Here is a 24,858-nt window from a genome sequence, read left to right on the forward strand (position 1 = left end):
GCCAGATCAGCCATGATCTTGTTGAATGGCGGAGCAGTCTCGAGGGGCTAGATGGCCTACTCCTGTTCCTAATTCTTATGTTCTTAACTTTATTGCTGGCATGTTACCATCGCACAAATGCTGACCTATTTTTGCAAATGTTAATCAACTTGAGGCAGGCAGTTACTCGCTTCAAGCAATTTATATCAGTGAAAGGTACCAATGTATTATCTTGGATGGAACAGACATGACTTTTAGAAGCTTGACCCATGTGTTGAATCATGTGGGAAAACAATAGTGCAAGCATATAGCGTTACTGGGAATTGCATTTATAGAATTTAAATGTAGCAACGGGGGCTCTCTAGATTTTACACATCTCGTGTATCTAAATCCATCTGTGGTCCATTATCACCAGTGCATGTTTTTTCAAGATTTATGAAGTTCATATTGAAAACAAAGTCAGCTGGCCCACCAAAACAGATACTCCACATATTATTTCTCCAAATTGGGGTACAATATCAGATCAGTTATCAGTTGTGGTCTTTTTGTGTAGGTTGCATCATGGACCAAGTACTGGGTGGCACTATGTGGAACAAAACTCTATTACTACTCAGCCAAGTCTTTAAAACCAGCAGAAAGAAAGCATGTAAGTACCAACTCTTCCTAAATCCTGGTTTGTTTTTGGACTATTTAGAGTCCAATGAAAGCAATCTGCTATATTAAACATAATCAGTCTTTGTCAATGACAGTAGGCACTCCCATTGGAAAATCTTATGTAATAGATCTTAAGGGAGAACATCTACATTTCACATTACATTGGCACAGTATAACAGATTTGATATTTCTCATGTTGCTTTAGAGATTACTAAGTAATGTTTGACATTGAAGAACTGAAAAAAAGAACGTGTATTTACATAGCACTTTTCACGACCTAAGGACCCAAAGCCCTTTATAACCAATCAAGTATTTATTTTTTAAGTGTAGTCAGTGTTGTAATATAGGACTGCAATGATGAATATGTTCATATTGGAATGATTTACTGTTGTGGATCTGCAACATAGTTTGCAGTAACAATTTCTGTGGACTGATTCTTTTATCTTTCACCTTTGCTCCTGCGCTCCACATTGCCTTTCTAACCCATTCTTTCCTGCAGCTACTCCCCACCCACTTACTACCAACCTCAGCCGGGAAGGCCTGAACTACGACATATCAATTGCCCAGTCAAATAAGGACCTTTGCTTCTGCAGGACAGGGCTAATCCTGATTTTTTTTTTCTGAGATGAAGAGCTTTGCTACTTTCAAATCCTATTCAGCCAATGGAAGAAGGATCAGTAGTTAGGAAACTGTATGGATCAGTTTTTTTTTTCCATTTCAATCTAACAGTTCAGTTTGGGACTCTTCAGAGGATTTGATGTCTATATTTTGACACCAACTTTATATAGCGTCTTCTGTGCAACATAATCTAACTTGCAATGTACACAGTAAAAGAATATAGAGTGTGGGGATACATGGAAGAGGGATGGCCAACAAATGCAGGCTTTTTGATGATCAAGTTATTGCCAGCATTTAGCATATTTTGCTTTCAAATATTAGATGCTCTGCTATAAAGTTGGGAAATATACATTTAACATTTCACGGTTCAGGATTTATATTGAGACATGCAGGGGCAATATAATTACGTAGGAGTCTATTTTAGGCAGTTTATACTGTGCTTAAGGGACATTTATTTTCCATTTGAATCAGTAAATCTGCCCAGAATTCAGGTGAAATGTCTGTTTGCATCACTTGAGAGGTCAGGCTGTTGTAGCTTTTGGAACTCATGTCAGCATTCTGCTCCACTGTCATGCCGCTGAAGAAATACTAGCAGATCAGAAAAGAGAGGTGCTCCATTTCTGGAGCTTTGTTATCTCCAAAATTATATGCAATGAATAAATACATTTGGGAAGATTTCATCCTATCCTCTCCCTGCAACTATTCAAATCTTGTCAGAAAAGGACCCGATATTCCAGTCCTGAACTCCAATTGAAGGGGTGCAAGATGCCTGTGTGTGGATTATTTTAACGTGTGGTGACCGTTGCACATCAGCCACCACACGGGCTTGAAAGAGCTAGGCCTTTATCTAATGGCAAGCGTTAACCAGGACGACTGGAGACCTGCTCTGCTGCATGGACCAAGTACGCGCACATAGCGCAGTGTGGGCTGGCCCGTGTTGCCCCTGGGCCCTCTACTCCTCTGGGCCCAGCACCCTCATTTGCCACACCTTCGCCGCGATCTCTCGCCGCTCCTCCACCACGATCTCTCGCCGCTCCTCCGCTGTACCTGGGCCCCGCCGATGTTCCTGCCCACACTCCAAACGGCGACCTGGATTTTGATGACGTCACTCAGTTGAAATTGAAGTGCGTAACGATTTCAAATTCCGTATGTACGGAATCCCCATAAGCATGAATGGGCTTACCCCCCAAAATACATGTGCACATCAAATAAATTTTTTAAAACATTACATATTTAAAATTAATTAAAATTCTATTTAATTAAATATTTAAAACAAAAATTTAAATTTTGTTGAAAAAATAAATGTAAATGTTTTAAAGCGGCTAAAAATAACTACCTTATTGTACAGTTTTCTTTAATGTTTAAATGATTGAAAAAAAATATTTTTATGTTCATTTAAACTCTTGCGCTGGCAAAAGCAGGCCTTACAGCTGCTTTTACCAGGTGTAAGAATTTCACTGACATTCACAGGCAGACGTTTGGTAAATAGCCCAACTCTCTGCCCGTGGATGCCCTTTTCCCGGGATGCGAATAATCTGTCAAGAAGACCTGGAACTTGCCCGGCCCTTACGGGCTAATACGCACCTCATACATGTCCATAGGGGCTGCAAATTACGGGCCATTGAAAATTACAAAGGGTTAGACTTATAGGGATTAACAAGTTCATCTTGTCCACAAGACCCACCTGCTGTTCTCTTGACCCCATTCCCACTAAACTGATGACCACCTAACTTCCCTTCCTGACAACTATGACAGCTGACATTATAAATGGTTCCATATCCCTTTCAAAACTTCCCTCTTCAAAAACCCACCCTCAATCTCTCAATCCATGCAAAATGCTGTCCCAAGTCTAATTTCCCTTTCCTCTCAAGTCTTTAAATGTGTTGTCGCCTCCCAAACCAGTGTCATTCTTTTGCTGCAATTTTTTGCTTCAATCTCTCGAATCAAAATTCTGCCTCTGCCACAGCAGTGAAACAAACTTAACCGAAGTCACACATGATATCCTGGTACATTATCCCTCATCATCTTCTCTGCAGCCTTTGAAACAGCAGACCACAACATGCACTTCCAAAGGTTTTGACATTGTTCAGCTCAGTGGTACAGGTTCTATTTTTAGCCGACCAAAAAAGTTGTAAAGATAAACCCAGCAACTATAGGTTTAACCTTGGTCGTGGGAAACTTTTAGAAACAATAATCAGGGACAAAATTAACAGTCACTTGGACAAGTGTGCATTAATTAAGAAAAGCCAGCACAGATTTGTTCAAGGCAAATCTTGTTTAACCAACTTGATCGAGTTTCTTGGTGAGGTAACAGAGAGGGTTGAAGATTGAGCAATGCGATTGATGTGGTGTACATGGATTTCCAAAAGACGTTCGACAAACTGCCACCTAATAGGCTTGCCAGCAAAGTTGAAGCCCATGGAATAAAAGGGACAGTGGCAGCATGGTTATAAAACTGGCTAAGTGACAGAAAATAGAGAATAGTGGTAAAAGGTTGTTTTTTGGACTGGAGGAATATGTACAGTGGTGTTTCCGAGGGGTCAGTTCTAGGACCATTGCGTTTCTTGATATATATTAATGATTTGGATGTGGGTGTGCAGGGCACAATTTCAAAATGTGCAGATGACACAAAACTTGGAAGTACAGTATAGTGAAGAGGATAGTGATAGACTTCAAGAGGATGTAGACAGGCTGGTGGAATGGGTGGACACATTGCAGATTAAATTGTGTACAGCACAGAAGGCGGCCATTCAGGCGATCGAGTGCACTGACTCTTTCAAAGAGCAATTCAGTCAGCACCTTTCTTTCACCATATCTCAATTTTTTTCTTCCTCCAATGATTTACCCTTGACTCATCATCTTGAATTGACTCAGCTTATCTTTGAGATTTGCAGTATCTTGAGGAGGATATGTTGCAACCATGGGCAACAAACAAGTTTAATAGTTATGTTCCATAGGAAAAGGACTGGTCAATTTTTATGCTTTGATGGTCTGTTGAATCTGTTGGGAGCACAGATTCCTCTCTGTTCCTTCTGTTTCCTCTGATTCTTGGATTTCCTTAAAATTATTATGGAACATGCCATCTCCACATTTGTTGGTTTCAGACTGTCAGATTTCTCACATGCCTTGCATTACACACTCCAGCCAGCAGGCTGCTAAAATTGTATTAAGGTCCTATGTACATCATAGGACCACAATTTGCAAGCAGTAATAAACCTGATTCAGGCAGGCACCTCGGTCACGCAGCAGAAGGCTCCAGAAATATGGCGGCAGGCAAGATCTGAGCAGCAGCTATTTTAGGACAGTTACAACCCCATTTCTGCCGGATGGGCCATGTTAAAATCAGCCCTTAAGCATCTGCACTACTTAAAGTGCTTGCTTAACTTTGGTTTGGAGCCCAGTTCTTTAAGGGAACATCTGCAGCACTTGAAGTTTTCCATTCTTTCCTGGAATTTGACAGGTCTGTTAATACTGCAGGTGTCTCATTTGAAATGAGGGAGCATCTGCACCTCTTGACTCCATCTGGCGCAGATTCTTGTCATTGAACAATGCTGAATGAGGTTTTTAAAAATCTAGCTTGTTAGGACTTTGTTCCTCAAATGAGTTCATGCTCCACATCGCCCAACTCTCACCACATTTAAAAAGTTCTTGGATGTGCACTTGAAGTGCTGTAACCTATAGCTCCAACTCTCAAGAACTCGACACTATCCGCTTGATTGGAACCCTATCCACCATCTTAAACATTCATTCCCTCCACCACCGGCGCACTTTGGCTGCAGTGTGTACCACCTGCAAAATGCCCTGCAGCAACTCGCCAAAGCTTCTTCGACAGCACCTCCCAAACACGCAACCTCGACCATCTTGAAGAATCCAAGGGCAGCAGATGTATGGGAACATCGCCACCTTGAAGTTCCCCTCCAAGTCACATACCATCCTGACTTGGAAGTATATCGCCGTTCCTTCATAGTCACTAGGTCAAAATCTTGGAACTACCTCCCTAACACGGCCTGCAGCGTTTCAAGAAGGTGGCTCACCACCATTTTCTCAAAGGTAATTAGGGATGGGCAATAAATGCTGGCATTGCCCACATCCCATGAATTACTTTTTTTTAAGTTTGAGAATCCGTTCTTGAAGAGTATCACATTTTTTTTTACCTAATTTCCTGATTGAGCCAGTGAAAATGTTGTGTAATTTTCATGCAAATTGAAATGTACTGTTGTGTTGAGCTTTTTACAGTCTTCTATCAGCTGCCTTTAAAAGCCTCCTTAATACACATCTCTTTGACCAAATCTTCAGTCACTTTTCCTCAGTGAATCAGCACCCATTCCCCTTTCAAAGTGCTTGGGATGTTTTTTTACATTTAAAACGCTATATAAAAAGCAAGTTATTGTTAAGAACTGTGCTGTACTGATGCAGCAAGAAACCATTTATCCAGCCCAATGTGTCCAAAGGTTGCACTCTTTTTTTTTGTTGCTTTGTGTTTTAGTAATATGCTGTTTGTTACTGCAATACAGTCCCCTCTACTTGTCTAAATCTGAATAAATCCTGTCGTGATCAAAGTCCTACTGATCTAAATCTGAAGAAGTCTTATCATGATCACAGTCCTACTGATATGTCTAACTTTTCTGTATTGCAGTTTAAATCAAGTTTGAGTAAGAGTGTGTCTGTTGTGGGTTGGATGGTGATGATGGCTGATGATCCAGAGCATCCAGATGTTTTCCAGCTCACAGACTCTGAACGGGGTGAGTAATGAATGGAAAAAGGTATGATTTCCACTCCTTGTATCTGTTTCAATCTCTCCGAATGGCTGACTGAACCAAATACTGGTAAATATATTGTTTTTTAAAGAAAATTTATAATTACACAAATTCTTTCTGATTCTTAATGGTATAATCATTTTTCCTAACTGCAGAAGTAAAACCTTTGAAGTTGAAATTAATACTGCAACAGTTCGAATATAATATTGCCCTGTCCTTTTTTTTTTCCCCTCTCTCCTTCAATTTCAGGAAATTCTTACAAATTCCAGGCTGGAAATAAAGGGAATGCGTTGCTCTGGTTTAAACATTTGAGTTCTGCCTGCCAAAGCAACAGACAACAGGTACAATTGCTATTCTATTTCACTGGACGTCTACAGCAGTACATGAGTTTCAAGACACGATCTTAAGATTGATGCATTGCACCACACTTAGAAGAGAATTTTAAAAATAAAATATCTAAATTGGTGAATATCCTGATTTTGGTACCTTAAAAGAAGTCGCTTTCTCTTCCAATTCCAAGGTGGTATCCACTGAGACTCTTGCCTCATAAGATCAGGGAGAGTGCCAGACCTAAATGGTAAATTGGAATACTGTCTAGATTACAAACTTTAGGTGGCTCAGAAAATCTTAATGGGACAAAAAGTCAAACTCAGGCTTCAGATGACTTAATCACCCAGTCAAGCTTCTGTTACACAGCTTGACTTTATCTGTACACACGAATTGTACTGCAGCGTTCAAGACACTCTTCCCCAAGCCAGATGTTCCGTTATTCATATGGTATGCATGTGTTCCTGTCATGATACTTATGACATGGACTTTTTGACATTCACCCCAAAGCATTTGAGTGTATATGCATAACCAGAATGCCATAGAAATTTACAGGTCCTACAAGGTGATCAGTGTGCTTGGCACATCCTGCTAAGAATGGACAAAACAATGTTCAGCCTATACTACAAAGAACAGCAAAAGACTGGCAGAAAGCTTGAGATGACCAGCTTGGAGATTCTACTGATGTGCATTATTCATAGAGCTTTTCTTGCAGATTGCAAGAACATGCTACTCAGTTGAATTGCTACATTATAATTAATCAGCATATTTTACTGCACAATTATTTACAGGAAGCAAGGCATTTATAATTTCAGAGTTTAAATTGTGGCTGCCAATGGCTCAGATTTTCCATTTTTGTTTCATGTCATCTTTTGATTGTTTTATTGTGTTGTAATTCTCTCACTCCTACTCATCATTCTGCATGATCCCCCATGAAACTTTCCACTCTTGGTGTTGAAAATGCAGGACTGTCATGCAGCAAGTTTTGTATTTCAAGAAGTGTGTCAGGATTTCATAAACTCAATCTCGTGAATAATACATAATGAGCTGCCAGTCTGGGCTGGGGCTGCTGACAGAAGCTTGCTAATGCAGGTGGGAAATAACGTACAGGTGTTGCTGCTATTTAAAACAGCTCCTCCATATCTTGCTGGGTGCTAACCAGAAAATGGAAGTTCAAGGACACAGGACGCCTCCATTTTGCAATGCTGGTGTGGAGGTATTTGTACAAGAAAGTTAAGAAAAGGAGATTGCCCTGTTCAGGGGCCCCAGGATACCCACTCCACAAGAGCTTCCTCCCATCTGCAGACAGAGTCATTGTTATTTCCTACACCCAAAGGCTGTGGGAGCAGATGAGAACAAGTGTCATCTGCCGTGAGCTAGTACTTCACTTCATCAAGTAGATGGGCAAATCACACACGCCACTGTAAGTTTCCCCTCGTCGGTTAAACTATAACAGGGCTGGACTCGGCTTTCACAGCTCTTTCCAAGCCTTCACATGCATGCCCCTACTTAGCAGGGCACACTTTATTACAGCCACTTCAAACAGGAATTGTCATATTTGGAAAGGTGAGTCCATAAACCAATGTTACAATACAATCTATCTGCGTGATGCATGCTCATTTGAACCTACTCTTCAAACTTTCAACATCTCAAAGCTACTCTGCTTACAGGAGAACACGGTATATAAACAGCAAGGAACATGCAGAGAGAAGACCCTCCTAATATTTGATCTTGAGTGTGTTTGAATAGATCATGCTCAACATCTTGGGGCATATAAACATGGGAGGGAGTGGGTCAGTATGAAGCTGGAAGCCTTCCTGAAGCTCAGGGCTAGTAGCTTCCTTTTCCTGTTGCACTTCCTCCACTTGTTCACTCACTCAGTTGCATACATTCCAGCGCACTTCCATTTTCAGCCTCTGTTTGAATGAATGTCTTGCAGCTATCACGCTAACCTTTGTTCCACTTCTGATGAACTCCAAGGTCCAACCGCAGGTGCCAGTGGTGCTCACATTTGAGGAGTGAACAAGAGCTGGTGGTGGTGGGAGAGGAAGAGCAGGAACCTGATGGCCAGAGGCCCAACTCATGTTCTTCTTTAGCTATTGAGCCTTGGGACTTCGACCTCATAGGGTCTGAATTTAAAAGAAGGATCTTGCCTACATACCAATATTTTTTGTAATTATAGAGTGTGTCAAGCACTCTAAGGTCTGATGGTGACTGTGGATTACCAGATCTTTGCTTAACAGCACGTAGCACCTGGCAAGTCTATGTTATCTGCAGTGAATCCCCATTGCAGGGTCCTAAGCCCAGTCAACGTATTTTTCATGGATCCTCAAACTGCTGCAGTAAAGCCATTGGTTCCAATCTACTTCAGATTTTCTTGTTCAGCTTGGATGGAAAGACCCATTACCTCATGCTTTATTGCCTTCATGGGTACCTAAAGGTCTTCACCCACATAGATAGTGGACAAGATAGAGTCCAGTAGATCCAGTTTCTGAAAGTGTTGGATTATCTACATGCCTGTTCTTTCCCTTTTACATAGAAAATAGGTGCAGGAGTAGGCCATTCGGCCATTCGAGCCTGCACCACCATTCAATATGATCATGGCTGATCATGCAACTTCAGTACCCCATTCCTGCTTTCTCTCCATATCCCTTGACCCCTTTAGCAGTAAGGGCCACATCTAACTCCCTTTTGAATATATCTAACGAACTGGCCTCAACAACTTTCTGTGGTAGAGAATTCCACAGGTTGACAATTTTCTGAGTGAAGAAGTTTCTTCTCATCTCAGTCCTAAATGGCTTACCCCTTATCCTTAGACTGTGACCCCTGGTTCTGGACATCCCCAACATCGGGAACATTCTTCCTGCATCTAACGTGTCCAATCCCATCAGAGTTTTTTTTTATGTTTCTATGAGATCCCCTTTCATTCTTCTTAATTCCAGTGAATATAAGCATAGTCCATCCAGTCTTTCTTCATATGTCAATCCTGCCATCCAGGGAATCAGTCTGGTGAACCTTCGCTGCACTCCCTCAATAGCAAGAATGTCCTTCCTCAGATTAGAGGACCAAACCTGTACACAATATTCAAGGTGTGGCCTCACCAAGGCCCTGCACAACTGCAGTAAGACCTCCCTGCACCTATACTCAAATCCTCTCGCTATGAAGGCCAACATGCCATTTGCCGCCTTCACTGCCTGCTGTACCTGCATGCCAACTTTCAATGACTGATGTATCATGCCATCCAGGTCTCGTTGCACATCCCCTTTTCCGAATCTGTCACCATTCAGATAATATTCTGCCTTCCTATTTTTGCCACCAAAATGGATAACCTAACATTTATCTACTTTATACTGCATCTGCCATGCATTTGCCCACTCACCTAACCTGTTCAAGTCACCCTGCAGCTTCTTAGCATCTTCCTCACAGCTCACACTGCCACCCAGCTTAGTGTCATCTGCAAACTTGGAGATATTACATTCAATTCCTTTGTCGAAATCATTAATGTATATTGTAAATAGCTGGGGTTCTAGCACAGTACCCCACTAGTCATTGCCTGCCATTCTGAAAAGGACCCGTTTATTCCTACTCTTTGCTTCCTGTGTGTACCAACCAGTTCTCTATCCACGTCAATACATTATCCCCAATACCATGTGCTTCAATTTTGCACACTAATCTCTTGTGTGGGACTTTGTCAAAAGCCTTTTGAAAGTCCAAATACACCACACCCACTGGTTCTCCCTTGTCCACTCTACGAGTTACATCCTCAAAAAATTCTAGAAGATTTGTCAAACATGATTTCCCTTTCATAAATCCATGCTGACTTGGACTGATCCTGTCACTGCTTTCCAAATGCGCTGCTATTACATCTTTAATAATTGATTCCAACATTTTCCCCACTACCGATGTCAGGCTAACTGGTCTATAATTCCCTGTTTTCTCTCCCTCCTTTTTTAAAAAGTGGTGTTACATTAGCTACCCTCCAATCCATAGGAACTGATCCAGAGTCTATACAATGTTGGAAAATGACCACCAAATGCATCCACTATTTCTTGGGCCACTTCCTTAAGTACTCTGGGATGCAGACTATCAGGCCCTGGGGATTTATCGGCCTTCAATCCCATCAATTTCCCTAACACAATTTCCTGACTAATAAGGATTTCCTTCAGTTCCTCCTTCTCACTAGACCCTCGGTCCTCCAGTATTTCCGGAAGGTTATTTGTGTCTTCCTTAGTGAAGACAGAACCAAAGTATTTGTTCAATTGGTCTGCCATTTCTTTGTTTCCCATTATAAATTCATCTGATTCTGACTGCAAGGGACCTACATTTGTCTTCACTAATCTTTTTCTATTCACATATCGATAGAAGCTTTTGCAGTCAGGTTTTATGTTCCCTGCAAGCTTATTCTCATACTCTATTTCCCCCCTCCTAATTAATCCCTTTGTCCTCCTCTTACTGAATTCTAAATTTTTTCCAGTCCTCAGGTTTGCTGCTTTTTCTGGCCAATTTATATGCCTCTTCCTTGGATTTAACACTATCCCTAATTTCCCTTGTTCGCCACGGTTGAGCCGCCTTCCCCGTTTTATTTTTTACGGCAGACAGGGATGTACAATTGTTGAAGTTCATCCATGTGATCTTTAAATGTCTGCCATTGCCTATCCACCGTCAACCCTTTAAGTATCATTCGTCAATCTATCCTAGCCAATTCACAACTCATACCATCGAAGTTATCTTTCTTTAAGTTCAGGACCCTAGTCTCTAAATTTCATGTGTCACACTCTATCTTAATGAAGAATTCTACCATGGTCACTCTTCCCCAAGGGGCCTCGCACAACAAGATTGCTAATTAATCCTCTCTCATTACACAACACCCAGTCTAGGATGGCCAGCTCTCTAGTTGGTTCCTTGACGTATTGGCCAAGAAAACATCCCTTATACACTCCAGGAAATCCTCCAATACTGTATTGCTACCAGTTTGGCTAGCCCAATCTATATGTAGATTAAAGTCACACATGATAACTGCTGTACCTTTATTGCACGCATCCCTAATTTCCTGTTTGATGCCATCCCCAACCTCACTACTACTATTTGGTGGTTTATATGCAACTCCCACTAGCGTTTTCTGCCCTTTGGTTTTCACAGCTCTACCCATACAGATTCCACATCATCCAAGCTAATGTCCTTCCTTACTATTGCTTTAATCTCCTCTTTAACCAGCAACGCTACCCCACCTCCTTTTCCTTTCTGTCTATCCTTCCTGAATATTGAATACCCCTGGATGTTGACTTCCCAGCCTTGGTCACCCTGGAGCCAAGTCTCCGTAATCCCAATTACATCATATCCGTTAACAGCTATCTGCGCAGTTAATTCATCCACCTTATTATGAATTCTCCTCGCATTGAGATACAGAACCTTCAGGCTTGTTTTTTTAACACTTTGTCCTTTTAGAATTATGTTGTAATGTGGCTTTTTTGATTTTTGCCTTTGATTTCTCTGCCCTCCACCTTTCCTTATCTCCTTTCTACCTTTTGCTTCTGCCCTCATTTTACTTCCCTCTGTCTCCCTGCATAGATTCCCATCCCCCTGCCGTATTGGTTGAAACCCTCCCAAAGAGGACTAGCAAACAGTCCCCCTAGGACATCGGTTCCAGGTGCAGACCATCCGGTTTATATTGGTCCCACCTCCCCCAGAACCGGTTCCAATGTCCCAGGAATTTGAATCCCTCCATTCCTTAAGCCACATATTCATCTTAACTATCCTGCTATTTCTACTCTGACTAGCACGTGGCACTGGTAGCAATTCTGAGATTACTACCTTTTGAGGTCCTGCTTTTTAATTTAACTCCTAGCTCCCTAAATTCAACTTGTAGGACCTCATCCCGTTTTTTACATTTATCGTTGGTACCTATATGCACCACGACAACTGGCTGTTCACCCTCCCCCTCCAGAATTCCCTGCAGCCGCTCCGAGACATCCTTGATCCTTGCACCAGGGAGGCAACATACCATCCTGGAGTCTCGATTGTGGCCGCAGAAATGTCTGTCTATACCCCTTACAATAGAATCCCCTACCACTATAGCTCTCCCATTCTTTTTCCTGCCCTCCTGTGCAGCAGAGCCACCCATGCTGCCATGAACTTGGCTGCTGCTGCCTTCCCCTGATGAGCCATCTCCCCTATCCATATCCAAAGCGGTATATCTATTTTGGACGGAGATGACCGCAGGGGACTCCTGCACAACCTTCCTATTCCTGCTCTGCCTGATGGTCACCCATTCCCTATCTGCCTTTGTAACCTTTACCTACGGTGTGACCAACTCACTAAACATGCTATTCACAACATCCTCAGCATTGCGGATGCTCCAGAGTGAATCCATGCGCAGCTCCAATGCCGCAATGCGGTCTGACGGGAGCTGCAGCTGGATATACTTCCTGCACACATAAGAAGTGTCCCTGATTTCCCACATAGCACAGGAGGAGCATGACATGGGTCTGGGCTCTCCTGCCATGACTTAATTCTTAAATTAACTTAATTTAGCAACCGTGCCAAAGGTTTCTTACTGATAAGAAAAAGAAAAAAAAGATAAAGAAAAAAGGAAAAACTACTCGCCAATAACTTACCCTCTTGGCTGTGACATCGCACTTCGATTTCTTTTTACTTTTTTCTTTTACTTTTGACCCCCTGCCGCCGCTTCCCTCACAGGTCCGCCCGCTCCCACTGCTGCTCCCGCTCCCCCTGCTGCTCCCGACTTACTGTCTTTCACATGATTCATATCTTCAGAGGGCTGAGCCAGACTTTTATCATCTCCATTGATAATACTTTATTGATACAATAGTGTGAAAAGCAGTACTACAAATGTGAAAAAGCAAGGACAGAGCCCTTTGGAAGCGCTTTACAAGGGTAGTTAGCTTCAACATCTATCAGAGTGACCACCTTTGATGGAACAGTGAGTAATCCGATATCAGATACATGCAGTGTATGAGGTGCATGACTGGAGGAGGTCAGAGATAGAATGGAGCAAGGTCATGGAGTAATTTGAAAACAAGGGAAACTTAGTCAGTTTTCTCGGGCACAGGGTACCAGGGATGGTTGGCAAGAACAAGATAGATGGACAATGGGAATTTGCACAGAAGAGGATGTTCTGAATACGTTGCAATTTGTGGTAGAGCATTTGAGAAGTTTCGGTGATAAAAGTGTATATTAGGGTTTAGTAGTGGTTGGGGGAGGAGAGATGTGAAGTGGAGGCTAGCATTATTTTACAGGTGAATAAAGGCAGCCTTGATACCAGATCTGATGTGACAAAGTTGCCCACAACTCAGAATGATTCTCTTTCCCACCTCCAGGACCATAACCATAGTGATTTGTCAAACAGCATGCTCAGTGATGGTAATACCTGCATTCTGAACAGGGAAAACATTGAAAATAAAAACAGATTTGCCTTGGAAATGTTTAGCTGGATGATGAGTAGAAGTACTTAAGGATAAAGAATACTTCTGCAAATCTTGTGGCACTGGATGGTTGGGGGTTTTCTGCATCAAGATTGAAATATTGTTAGATCAAGATTAGAAATTTATGTTTGATCTGTGAAAATAAAAAGTGAGAATCACTTTCGGTCTCCACGTTTGTATAAATCATCTTAACCAAGATCTCTTCTTGAAGTAAAATTACAGATGTGTAAAATGCTCAAAGGATGAATGAAATACTGGAAAAAGTACCATTGTTTACAGTAGTTACAATTACGTTTTCCAAACCTAAACATGTGTTTCTTCTGTTTAGCTCTTGTTTTTTATATGGAAAATCCCCTTAAGGTCACTAAAATGATCATAATTAAATTCAAAAAGAGCAACATTTGTTTCCTGCACTGAAACTTCCGCTGCAACCCTATGTATAACCTCACTGATGTCCAGTTATGCTACATATCTCTGTTGCAGCAGAAATTACCAACATGTAGAAGCTAAAACTCATGTTTTCAAATACAGTTTATTTGTATCTTCAACTTGTTACCAATTTGAGTATTGTTAAACTGTTTGCTTAGCAGCTTTTATAACTGTTCCACTCTTATGGATGTCTTCACTAATCGTAGAGCTGCTGAAGGCAGACTTGGATCTAAACGTTTTATTAACTATCACATAATCACTTTGAACCCATTGAGTGCTGCAGAGAAACTTTTCCAGATACTCACTCTGTGAGCTCCAAGGCAAGAATACCTCCTGATGTGAATGGGTCTTTAAATTGGAATAATTGCATCTTCATTTCTGGACCCAATAAATAGGCTATTCCAAAAACTATTGTATTGAGCCTTCAATGTCTGCTTTTACACAAAAACATTAAGGGTACTTCCTTTCTCCCTGCAACCCACCACCCCGGCACCCAAGTAATGCTTAGAACTATTAGTTTTTTAACTTTTTACTGCTTCAGAGTTGGTGGAATTTAAAATATCGACTTACCAAAATTATATTCACTTTTTGTTGACCTTGTTATAGGAACCATTGTATTATTCCAAAAGTTATTTTTTATCTACAAGTGATACATTGCATAAATTTGATCCCAAAGCGAAATATTGCATGAGAAATTTAAAGGACAATGCCTCCTGACAAAATGTTCAATGTAAAAGATCAATCTCTGTGTTTGAATCTGAGTACTTTGCCAATTATCCAATTTTTGATGAGAGGTTTGGCTGCTTGGATGCCTGTAATTTTGGCTAGAAAATTAGCTGTTTAGTAAATTGATATTTTTTATTTGATAACGGATAAAAATCTGAAATATTAGATGGGAGAGAAAATTGTTAGGAGATATGGAGAGCCAGTTTACTAAGACTGGGGAATGCGTTGCAAAAAGTTCAAGAACAAGGAATCGAGAAGGAAGTGGCCAGGAGAGTCCCATTCCCGACAATCAGATCCATTCTTCCTGCAGTCAGAACTGCTCTCCGCCCGGTCTGACCCGCTCTCCTTGCAGTCCAAAACACTTGCTACACCCCTCTGCCTTTCACAATCTTTTGCTTCCAGTCTACTGATGCAGCAGCCCGATTTTAATTGCTCCACCATTGGCTAAAACAGATTATCTGGTCATTATCACATTGCTGTTTGTGGGACCTTGCTGTGCTCCAATTCACTACTGTGTTACCTCCATTACAACAGTGACTCCACTTCATTGGCTGTAAAGCACTTTGGGATGCCCTGAAGTCATGAAAGGAGCTATATAAATCTAAGTTTGTCTTTTATATCTGCAGGCTCAGGAAGAGAGAATGATTCAGAACTTTAATACTGACTGTTAACAATTGTTTTGCAAAATCAGGCAGTACCTAGGTTTACTTGGACATGTTTTCTACATGTGTCAAGTAGAGGTTGGGGTACAAGTGGACTCTTATAATCCTGGACAAGATCATGTGCGTGTCTTCACTCTTAAGAGTTAGAAGTTCAACTCCTTCACTTAAATGGCACTCTATCCACACTAGGCTACTATGTTGTAGAAATACTAGAAAAGTTAATAGAAGAATGGGAATCTTCACAATAGCGTAACTCCACTTGTTTCATCAGTAGCTTCAGTTTTCCAAAAGTTTGTTTCCATCTATGTTAGAATGTTGCAGCTCTGTTTGGCAGGCTAGAGGAAAAAAAGTCTCTTAATTTCTGAACTCAGTGCAGATACAAATGATGGAGACCAGTGGACTTGATGAGTATGGCCTACTTCATGTAACAGCCCATTCTCTCCAACATCAAGGAGATATATGGCTGCTCTCTCAGTCCTCTCAGACTATGAATGCAACACACCATAAGAGCTACTTAGACTTGGAGCAGAATTTTGGGCTAGATTTTCGGCTTTGATGTTTTTGGGGCGGTAAAGTTAGCTCCCGGGAATAGTTTACGCCTCAGTAGGTAAGTTTGCGCAGCTGGGCCCTGCGCCAGGAGGCTCAGTGCTAAGGGAAGCGTTGTACACCTCTTTTGGGCACTAGCATGGGAACCCCCGAGCTAAATAGCCGGGCCGGGAGCGCTCCAACAGACGCCTGGGGGAAGGGGAGGAAAACCTTTAATAAATACCACAAAAACATTCCGAAAACATTGCCACCACCACAAAAATCGCCAAAAAAATTAAAAGAAAAAACAATCACACTTACCTTAGGAGTGCATTATTTACCTGTTCGCCGATGGGACCTTTGGACTGTCCTGATTTCCCAGGCGGTCAGTGCCTGCCGCACTTTGGGGCATACAGATCAGGCAAGAATCAAAACTTATGCTGGTGTCGCAACCAGGGGCGTTGCACACCGGCGCAACTCTTCCAGGTGGTGCTGCTCCGCGCCACCGCAAAACCAGACCCGAGGATCGCTGCGGGGCGCTGGAGGCTGTCCGCCCGGCCAGAACACCTCACCACCGCCATTGCCACTGCTCCGGGGTGAAAAATGGAGCAGAGAAGACCCGAAAATCCAGCCCAACCATGTTTATAATTAAACATAAAATTTGCAAAGGCACCTCAGCATTCTGCATCAATGTAAGAAAGGCAGTAACAAACTTTCCTACTTATGGAAATCTTTCCTTGACAGTCATCAATTGAAACTCTATCCTTTGGATGCAGCACTTCAAATATAGAGGGAGTCATTTTCACCTCACTGCCTGAGTGGGATTTAACACGAAGCGGGATCACCTGCCCATTGTGCAATTTACCCAATTTTCCTCCCTCTTGAAAATAAATCATCATCCGCTGAACTGGACAATTTCTGTAATTCTAGTAATTCAAGTGAATACCAGGAATAATCTTGTAAGATATTTGTCCTTGTTTCTATGCTATCATTATATTTCCACTGTACAAAACTTTAATGCTGGATATTATGTAGGTTTAGGATTGGGCTCTCCATCAGGAAATGGCAGACATGGTGCTCCAAAAATGGGGACGCCCAGAAACCTTTTTGTCGTGGGAAAGAGCAGCCAAAAGTATGCAACTCCCAACAAGAAAGATATAAATCTTAAGATTTGTGTGTGTAATTTTCCTTTCCTCCTGGGCATTGACAAAAGCAAGGGAAATGAGAACTGTGATGGTTGCTTCATATTGACCAAGAAAAACATGGCTCCCTCTGCTTTTTGAAGCTATCTGTAGATTTGATATACTTGGCATCTGCTCCAATGTAGAGAAGTGTTTTCTGGTTATTGAAAGAGACAGCAGCATTCAGCATTTACTGCAATGGTTTATTTGAAATTATAGCTTCCAGAACCCGCAACTCAATCATTTGAAACAACAAATGGAAAATATTTGTCATTTGATGTCATGATGAGAAAGGAAACCTGTGATCTCTGCACACATTTTTTTAATCAAGGTGCATAAGGCAGCTTTAGTATAATTTCATTAAGTGTGGTTCATTTCGGGAGCACCAAAGTTAGTGAGTGCCAAAGTTTATGAGCAGACATATGAAAGATAGGCCTAACTATCAAACCCTTAAAATTGTCACAGAATCTGATTGTGGTCTTGCATAAATCCTCTCTCTGATCCTCTTGCTTCATGTGATAGGTTCCTTAAGTAGAAAACTGGTTGGAGACTCCTGGGCTAGCATGTGAATTAATTGTTTGACTTAGTCATTTAACACCGTACCTTGTCTGATTAAGGTTAGAGCATTGCTGAACTCTCTTTAGTTTATCAAGTTCAAGAAGTCAGTATCTGTCTTCACTGGTAAATTTAAAATAAAATGAAGATTCCGTTATGTGGATAAAATCGCTGTCAACTTGGCGTAGATGGAACAAAACGTATTGAGTGATCTGTTGAATTTTTAAATGACAAAAGTAATATTATGTAAACCTGTCACCAAGCAGAGGATAGCTTCTCGTTGGTAGGCTATTGCCTTTAGTGGCAGGGAGAGATCCCCTGATAAAAGTCAAGTCTATTCTCCAAAAACAATAACTTCTGTGTGGACCAATTTCTGACATACGCTATTTGCAGGCCTGCCACACACAACAAACCTCTCTCTTCGACTAAACAACTTTGCTTAGATTTGGCTTCAAGAAAGGAGATGTTTGGCAGGGCTGTATTAGATTTTACTATGGATCTTGAAACTTTTCTTCCTTAATACTAGAAGGAGGCGAATGGCTGAGGGAGTAAGTAACTCACTGACAGCTATTGTTCTTTGAATGAAGTTATCCACAAATTTCCCATCCTCTCCTTCTGGCTTATGTTTATAACATACAAAATATTTAACAGCACATTTTTGTTTCAAGTTTGCCGACCCTTATTAATTGTTCCTAGCTCTTGTATTGGGCAAAATCTCTACTTCAGGTCTGTCTCTTATATTTTCAAGATTCTTTCGTGAAAATAGGGAAAATAAATAGCACAAAGATACCATATCAACATGTAATACTGAGAAATGTTGCTGAAATAAAGCTCCTGTGACTAAAACTCTGTACTTCTGCCTTAATTTAGCTTGATGTGGAGTTCCTTGAACTCAGTAATCAAAAAAAGCTTTGGAATGTTCAGCTGTCTAGGCCCTAAGCTCTGGAATTCCCTCCCTGAACCCCTCTACATGTCTATCTCTGTTCTCTTTTTAAGACGCACCTTAAAACCTACCTCTTTGGTAGGTTTTAAGGTTTTGGTCACCTGTTCTAATATCTCCTTACGTGACTTGGCGTCAAATTTTGTTTGATAACGTTCCTGTAAATCGCCTTGGGACATTTTACTATGTTAACGGCACTATATAAATGTAAGTTGTTTATCTCAAATGGGTTGGAGTTCAAGTGAAGAAGTTATGCTTCAGTTGGCTCGAGCCTTGGTCAGATCCCCTCGAGTAAGGTGATCAGCTTTTGGGCATCGAATCTTGGGAAAAATATATTGGCCTTGGAAAGATGCCAGTACAGTTTTGACAGAGTAATTCCAGGCTTAAAGGGTTAAATTATGAGAGTAGATTTTTTTTAAACTTTGCTGATATTTCCTTGAGTTTAAACGGTTGTGGGGTGATTTAATCAAGATGTTTAAAATAATAAAGGGATTCAGTAGGATGGTTACAGAGAAACTATTTCCTCTGGTGGGGGATTCCAGAATAAGGGGGCATAATCTTAAAAGTAGAACTAAGCTATCTAGAACTAAAATTTGGAAGCGATTTTTCCACACAAAAAGGGTAATGGAAATCTAGAACTGCCTCCCCCAAAAGATTGTCGATGCTGAGTCGATTGAAATTTTCAAGACTGTGATCAATCAAGGGCTATGAAACAAAGGCGGGTAAATGAAGTTGAGATATAGATCAGCAATGGTCTAATTGAATGGCGGAACAGTCTTGGGGGGCGGGGGGAATGCTGAATGGCTTAGTCATGGAACAGGCTTGAGGGGCTGAATGGCCTACTCCTGCTTCTATGTCCTAATCATAAGACAGACCAGCTGCTATATCCCAGCTTTGCTTGATGCAAATGTTGCAAAGTTTATTTTCTGCAAGGCTGGTGGAAGAAGCTACGCTAGATTCAACCAAACACATGTTATGTGATCTGCGCAGTTATATGTGATGGCCATTTATTTTTAATCGAGCTGACCAGGAAGTTCCAGCAAGTGTATTCAAGGGTATTTGATGAACTGAAGTTGTTCAATAAGCTAAATAAAGTTGAGTCAAGCCAGTTGGAATCTTAAGAAAAAGATTGGTTCGCCCTACTCTCTACCTCCGTTTGAGACAACAAGAAAAAAACCTGTATATATATAAAAGTTATCAACAGAAAGAATAACAGCATATAGATTGTGACATTTCATTTTCCATTTGAGGAGTGGCTATAATGCCTACTGTAAATATACATCAATTAGTTTGATCATTAAAATTCTATAGCAAAGTTTTACGTTGTAATGCTCTGCTACTTTATGAAGACAGAATATAATTTTTATGGCAGCACGAAATAGATCCAGTAGCTGAAGTTATTAATAGATGGGTTTTCTTTCTGTTGTCCTGGGCACACGATGAGAATGTTGGGTGGAAATTTTATTTTTACATGTTTTCTTTTATCAGTGAATCTTCAATATAGGATTCACAATGGTAAAACTCGGGTCGCTCCCTGTGTTATCTGTAATTGTACAGACTGCTATTGTAACATGTCTCTTGTACATCTGTAATATCTCAGAAAATTTTCAGTTCACATTTGATATAAATCAAACTTCAGACACATCTGTCATATTTTCATTGTAACTCATGGTTGGAGTAAGTAACTGACCCACAGTAATCACAGCACTATGACGACATATCTTGCTGTTAATTGTCAAAACACCAACTTGCTTGAAACCGAGATGGGAGATCAGGAACTGCAGTATATTTGTTTCCAAGGCCATCAATAAGAGAGGTTATAGGAAAACATGCCCATAATTCTTTATTTATTTAAGTATTTATTTGTCAAACAGCAAGAAGCAGTGTTATGTCTATAATAAATCTTAAGATTTGAATTTTTTTTGACAATCTAGGTTGTTACAACATCCTAAGTGGTAGTTGGTTTATAGTCCTTATTACTGTGGGAAATGAAGGTTTTAAACCCTTAGGTCAGATAATTATTTTGTCTAATGATTTAAAATTTATTCTCTGCAGGTTCCTGCGAACTTAATGTCTTTTGAGTGACTGAAACACTGACATAATTCAAGAATTGACTTGGATGCAGGCTTGATAAATGTGTGCAGTTTGTGAAAGGACCTTATGGAAGAGTTCCAGCATTTTGTTCTTTCTGTGCCAGAATTGAATCCAGGGATGTGCTTAACGTCTTCGTATCAGAGCACTGATTTTGAGGCACTAACCGCTAGGACTGTGTGGGAATAATGCGGTAGCCGTGCAGTATCTGAGAAGCATTTGATAATTGATCTGAACTTCCGTGGACTGTGCATCCCAATTGCACTGACTGCCCTGTGGAACCACTGCCTTAAGCAAGAGATTTGTTACACCAAATAGTGTACACGTTATATCCAGTAACGCTGGGCTTTTGATACAGAAAATCCAGCTAGTACAGTTATTGTAGTTAACAGTTTTGGGAGAGCTTTCTTAGCTTTTTTTGTGTTTCTTTTTCCTTCAGCATTCATTCTGCTAATATGCTCTAGTCTAGTTAACCCATGTTGGGTGTGGAAACAGAATGAGCTATCTGTGTAGTCATCAGTATTACCGTGTAGAATAATTGCACATCCATAGGTTTTTAATACCTAAAATATTTTATTTTGTTGGAAAAAAGTGTTTTTTAACTGAACTGTTTTGTACCCAGCATAATTTCCTTTTTTTTAATTTTTACAATGTGAACATTTTTCCTGTGGATTTTATCTGCTGCAATCTTGAATGAAAAAAAAACCTACCTGTGGTAACTTTGTACTATGAACATTTAGACATGCCATTTGACTATTGTATATTTTTCTCAATCTCTTACACTAATGTATACAGCTTGCTTTGAATCTCTCACATCCTGCTAACACACAGTCTGTATTCTATCAAGTAACCCTTGAAGTACTACTGAACCTGATGGTAACTTTCTAATGCTTTTCGTGTGACTGATGGCTTTTCCACAACTCTGGATGTAGTGTGTGTATGTGTGTTTGCACAAGCAAGTTTAAAAATCCTTTAAGTACCAATTAAAGAAAGTTTTCCTACTCAATAAATGTCTTGCAAGTACAAACAGCTGATGCGGCCATTGTATGCTGTTTCCACCAAATGAATGTTATCAGGGGAATAGTTCAAATAATTTTCATCGCAACATCACAAAGTTGCTAATAAGGCTGAGCTAAGAAGTTCCTGCATCCGGGGGCCCTCAAATGTCTGAAGACCCGTGGTGGTCATGCATGGAAACGGCTAGTCATTTTATTTTTTTCTTCTTCTGCTTATTTTCTAATTGTTTCTTTCCTCCTCCATCCAAACCAAAACACACCACCACTTCCAATGGGTTGGTGAAAAAACAAGCCACAGCAAGTGTAATAATGGGAACCTTATCTTATGTTAACACAAGTAGTTTCTATCAGAAGTCTGAGTTGAAAGTTGGTGCTGATGCAAGTCGTTATAAGTTAGGCTTGTTACATTTCAATGTATGTTAGAACTACTCATTGAAACCATGTTTATAGCTGTGTGAACCAGATGTCATTCTAGCATTCCCAACCGTGGGTGTTCCATCTCCCCAAAAAATACTTCATAGTACTGCTGGCTGGGATGATCTTTTTGGCAATTATTAAGAGGCGCAACTAATATTTGGGTTTCAAATTTGGCAGTATAGTTGTGTAATGCAGTGGGAAAATAATTGTTATCGGTAGCACATATTTCAATCTCCCAGTTTAATGAGTTCTTAATCTTCACCCTATTTTAGTGAGCAGAAACCAGGGCCTTCTAAATGGACGATGAAAATTCAGTCTAGAGAGGTATCACATGGTTTCTCCCATGATATTGGATATCCTATTACCCAGGAGAATAAAAGACTCTTGTGGGAAAATTGCAATTTTTCTTCCTTTGAATGTGTCAGCAAATGGTGGACACTGAAAGCCATGCTCAAATGAAGTAAGTAATACGAAAAAAAATCAGCTTTGATATTCTTTTTTGCTTTATTAATATTTTTGTACATCAAGGGATTGCTACACCAACGTTTGAGTGGTCTAATATAAAGCGTTAGTTTGGAGCATTGACATTGAAGTTGGTTTCTGGTCTGCTTTCATTGGTATTTGATTGTATTTGGCTGTCCAAAAACTACAGCTAAAACAGATCCGATTCAGAATGTGGACAACAAAGCATAGAGTTTTGATTGGTTAAAGATATTTCATTGGAACTACTGAAGGAAAATGTTAAGTACAGACCTAGAGTAAGAGGAAGCTGGATGTAAAATAAAATAATTCCAACCTTCCCCATTGAAGCCCAAATATTGATACTGTATCACAAAACAATGGATGATATGGCACAGGGTAAGAAGAAATACGTTCATTATATGGTATTAAGATGGAGTTATTGAGTTAGTTCAGGAAAACTTGTAAGCTTCTAATTACCCTTTCCATCAACTGGAATCAAAGTAGTAGAGTATGTATTTAAAATGCTCTTAAACAGACGGTTCCATCGCTATAGTATGTGTCATGTTCATTGTGGCAAGTTGCGAGACTTTTTTTCCTTCACTGAAATGCTTGAAAATTGCTTTAACAAATATTTCAATAAAAAATCCCCATTAACTAAACCGTTACTATTATGTAAACATTTACATCTGAGAATTCTTATGTAATATTATCCACACTTACTTGTAACACACGTAGGTGTTCTGACATGATTGCCAATATTAATCTGATCACTGATGTGTAATGTCTCCCTGTAACACCACCATGTGGCGATGTATTATCTTTTATTTACCAGTCACTTAAAATGCTTTCTGAACAAAAAATGTCATCTCCCATTTTTTTTCACTAACTGAAATTTCTCATCCAAAATAAACTTTAAAACACAGTCGAAAATCTCTTTTTAAAAAAAAAAATTATAATGGGAACATTGTCTGTTCGGATTTAAGTATTTCCTGTCCTGTTACAGTGTACTTACAAGCATCCCACCGCTGGTAGAGCTGTAGCACTACTGTCTTCTTTTCTCTCACCTACTCCAGCTCCAAACGTGATTTCAGAAATTAAACTGAGCCCCTGCTTTAAAAAAAATCTGTTAACTTTCTCGTGTATATTGGTCCAGATTTTGCGCTGGTAATGATGATGCACTGTCAGGGTTCACCATCATTATCTCTCTGAAACTGACCGTAACTTCAGGATCTATAACATGTGCAGCTAAACACGGAAATCTTGAAAATGTGGTCAGTCATTCTCTGCTCCACCACAGGCTGCTCTGCAACTCCCTATAGCTGCCAGTCAGTGAAATCAGTTGAACTGACGAAAATGTAAGCCTTTCTTATGTAATTACACTGTTAAATGCCCTATTAAAAGTTAAGCCTTGTTGGAATAGTATAACTGGGGTTTAACAGCGTATTGACTACAGAACAACATGTTCTGACCCTGAAAAACAAATTATATGTTTGTGGAATTTCAAATTTCTCCATTATGATAGAAAATTACTAGATTTTAAAAATAATAAAGTTTGCTTATGATAGCCCGGATTTTCGGGGCCTATGACTGCACACACATGCGGTTGTAAGTGCCCTGCAAGTTCCGAATTTCCGCATGCGATCTGCATGCGTGAAAACCCGGAAATTGCAATCTGTTGAGTTTCAGCTTGACAGCTCGTACCCATCCGAAGGAAATGGACATTCGCTATTTGGCCAACTACTGGCCAGCGAATGCCCACAAAACTTTTAAGGCCTTTTACCAGTGTAAGGGTTTAAATAAATATTAAAATAACATTTTTGAAATCATTTAAACATTCAAAAACCTTTACAATTAGTTTAGGTTATTTTTGGCCTCTTTAAAAATTTAATTTATTTTTGTTTTAAATGTTTACTATTCCGTACGTAAATGGAATCCCCGTAAGCATAATGGGAATCCCCCTGTGTTATTGATTGGGCTGGCCCACGTGATCCCGTTGCTTCTCTGCTGACTGCAAATTCTGGGCCCATGTATTTATAAATTTTACACATTAAAATTATTCCGGAGCCTCTGCTTTGAG

The 24,858-nt window shown here is 40.3% G+C and overlaps 1 protein-coding gene across 6 annotated transcripts in view; it reads left to right on the forward strand.

Annotated features, from left to right (window-relative positions):
* The window catches only part of ralgps2 (Ral GEF with PH domain and SH3 binding motif 2), a 641,885-nt gene extending 618,182 nt beyond the window's left edge, over window positions 1-23,703 (forward strand). For 4 of the 6 annotated variants that reach the window (XM_070887407.1, XM_070887406.1, XM_070887408.1 and 1 more), the window contains 3 exons: window positions 533-625; window positions 5,888-5,993; window positions 6,258-6,415. In XM_070887407.1, the coding sequence (XP_070743508.1) occupies window positions 533-625; window positions 5,888-5,993; window positions 6,258-6,415 (357 nt within the window). Of the gene's footprint in view, window positions 1-532; window positions 626-5,887; window positions 5,994-6,257; window positions 6,416-20,850 lie in introns of those variants that run through there. The other 2 variants (XM_070887410.1, XM_070887411.1) reach the window with 1 other exon arrangement.
* Window positions 23,704-24,858: the final 1,155 nt, after the last annotated feature.

Source organism: Pristiophorus japonicus, chromosome 8 (assembly GCF_044704955.1).
Source record: "Pristiophorus japonicus isolate sPriJap1 chromosome 8, sPriJap1.hap1, whole genome shotgun sequence".
Taxonomy (NCBI): domain Eukaryota; kingdom Metazoa; phylum Chordata; class Chondrichthyes; family Pristiophoridae; genus Pristiophorus; species Pristiophorus japonicus.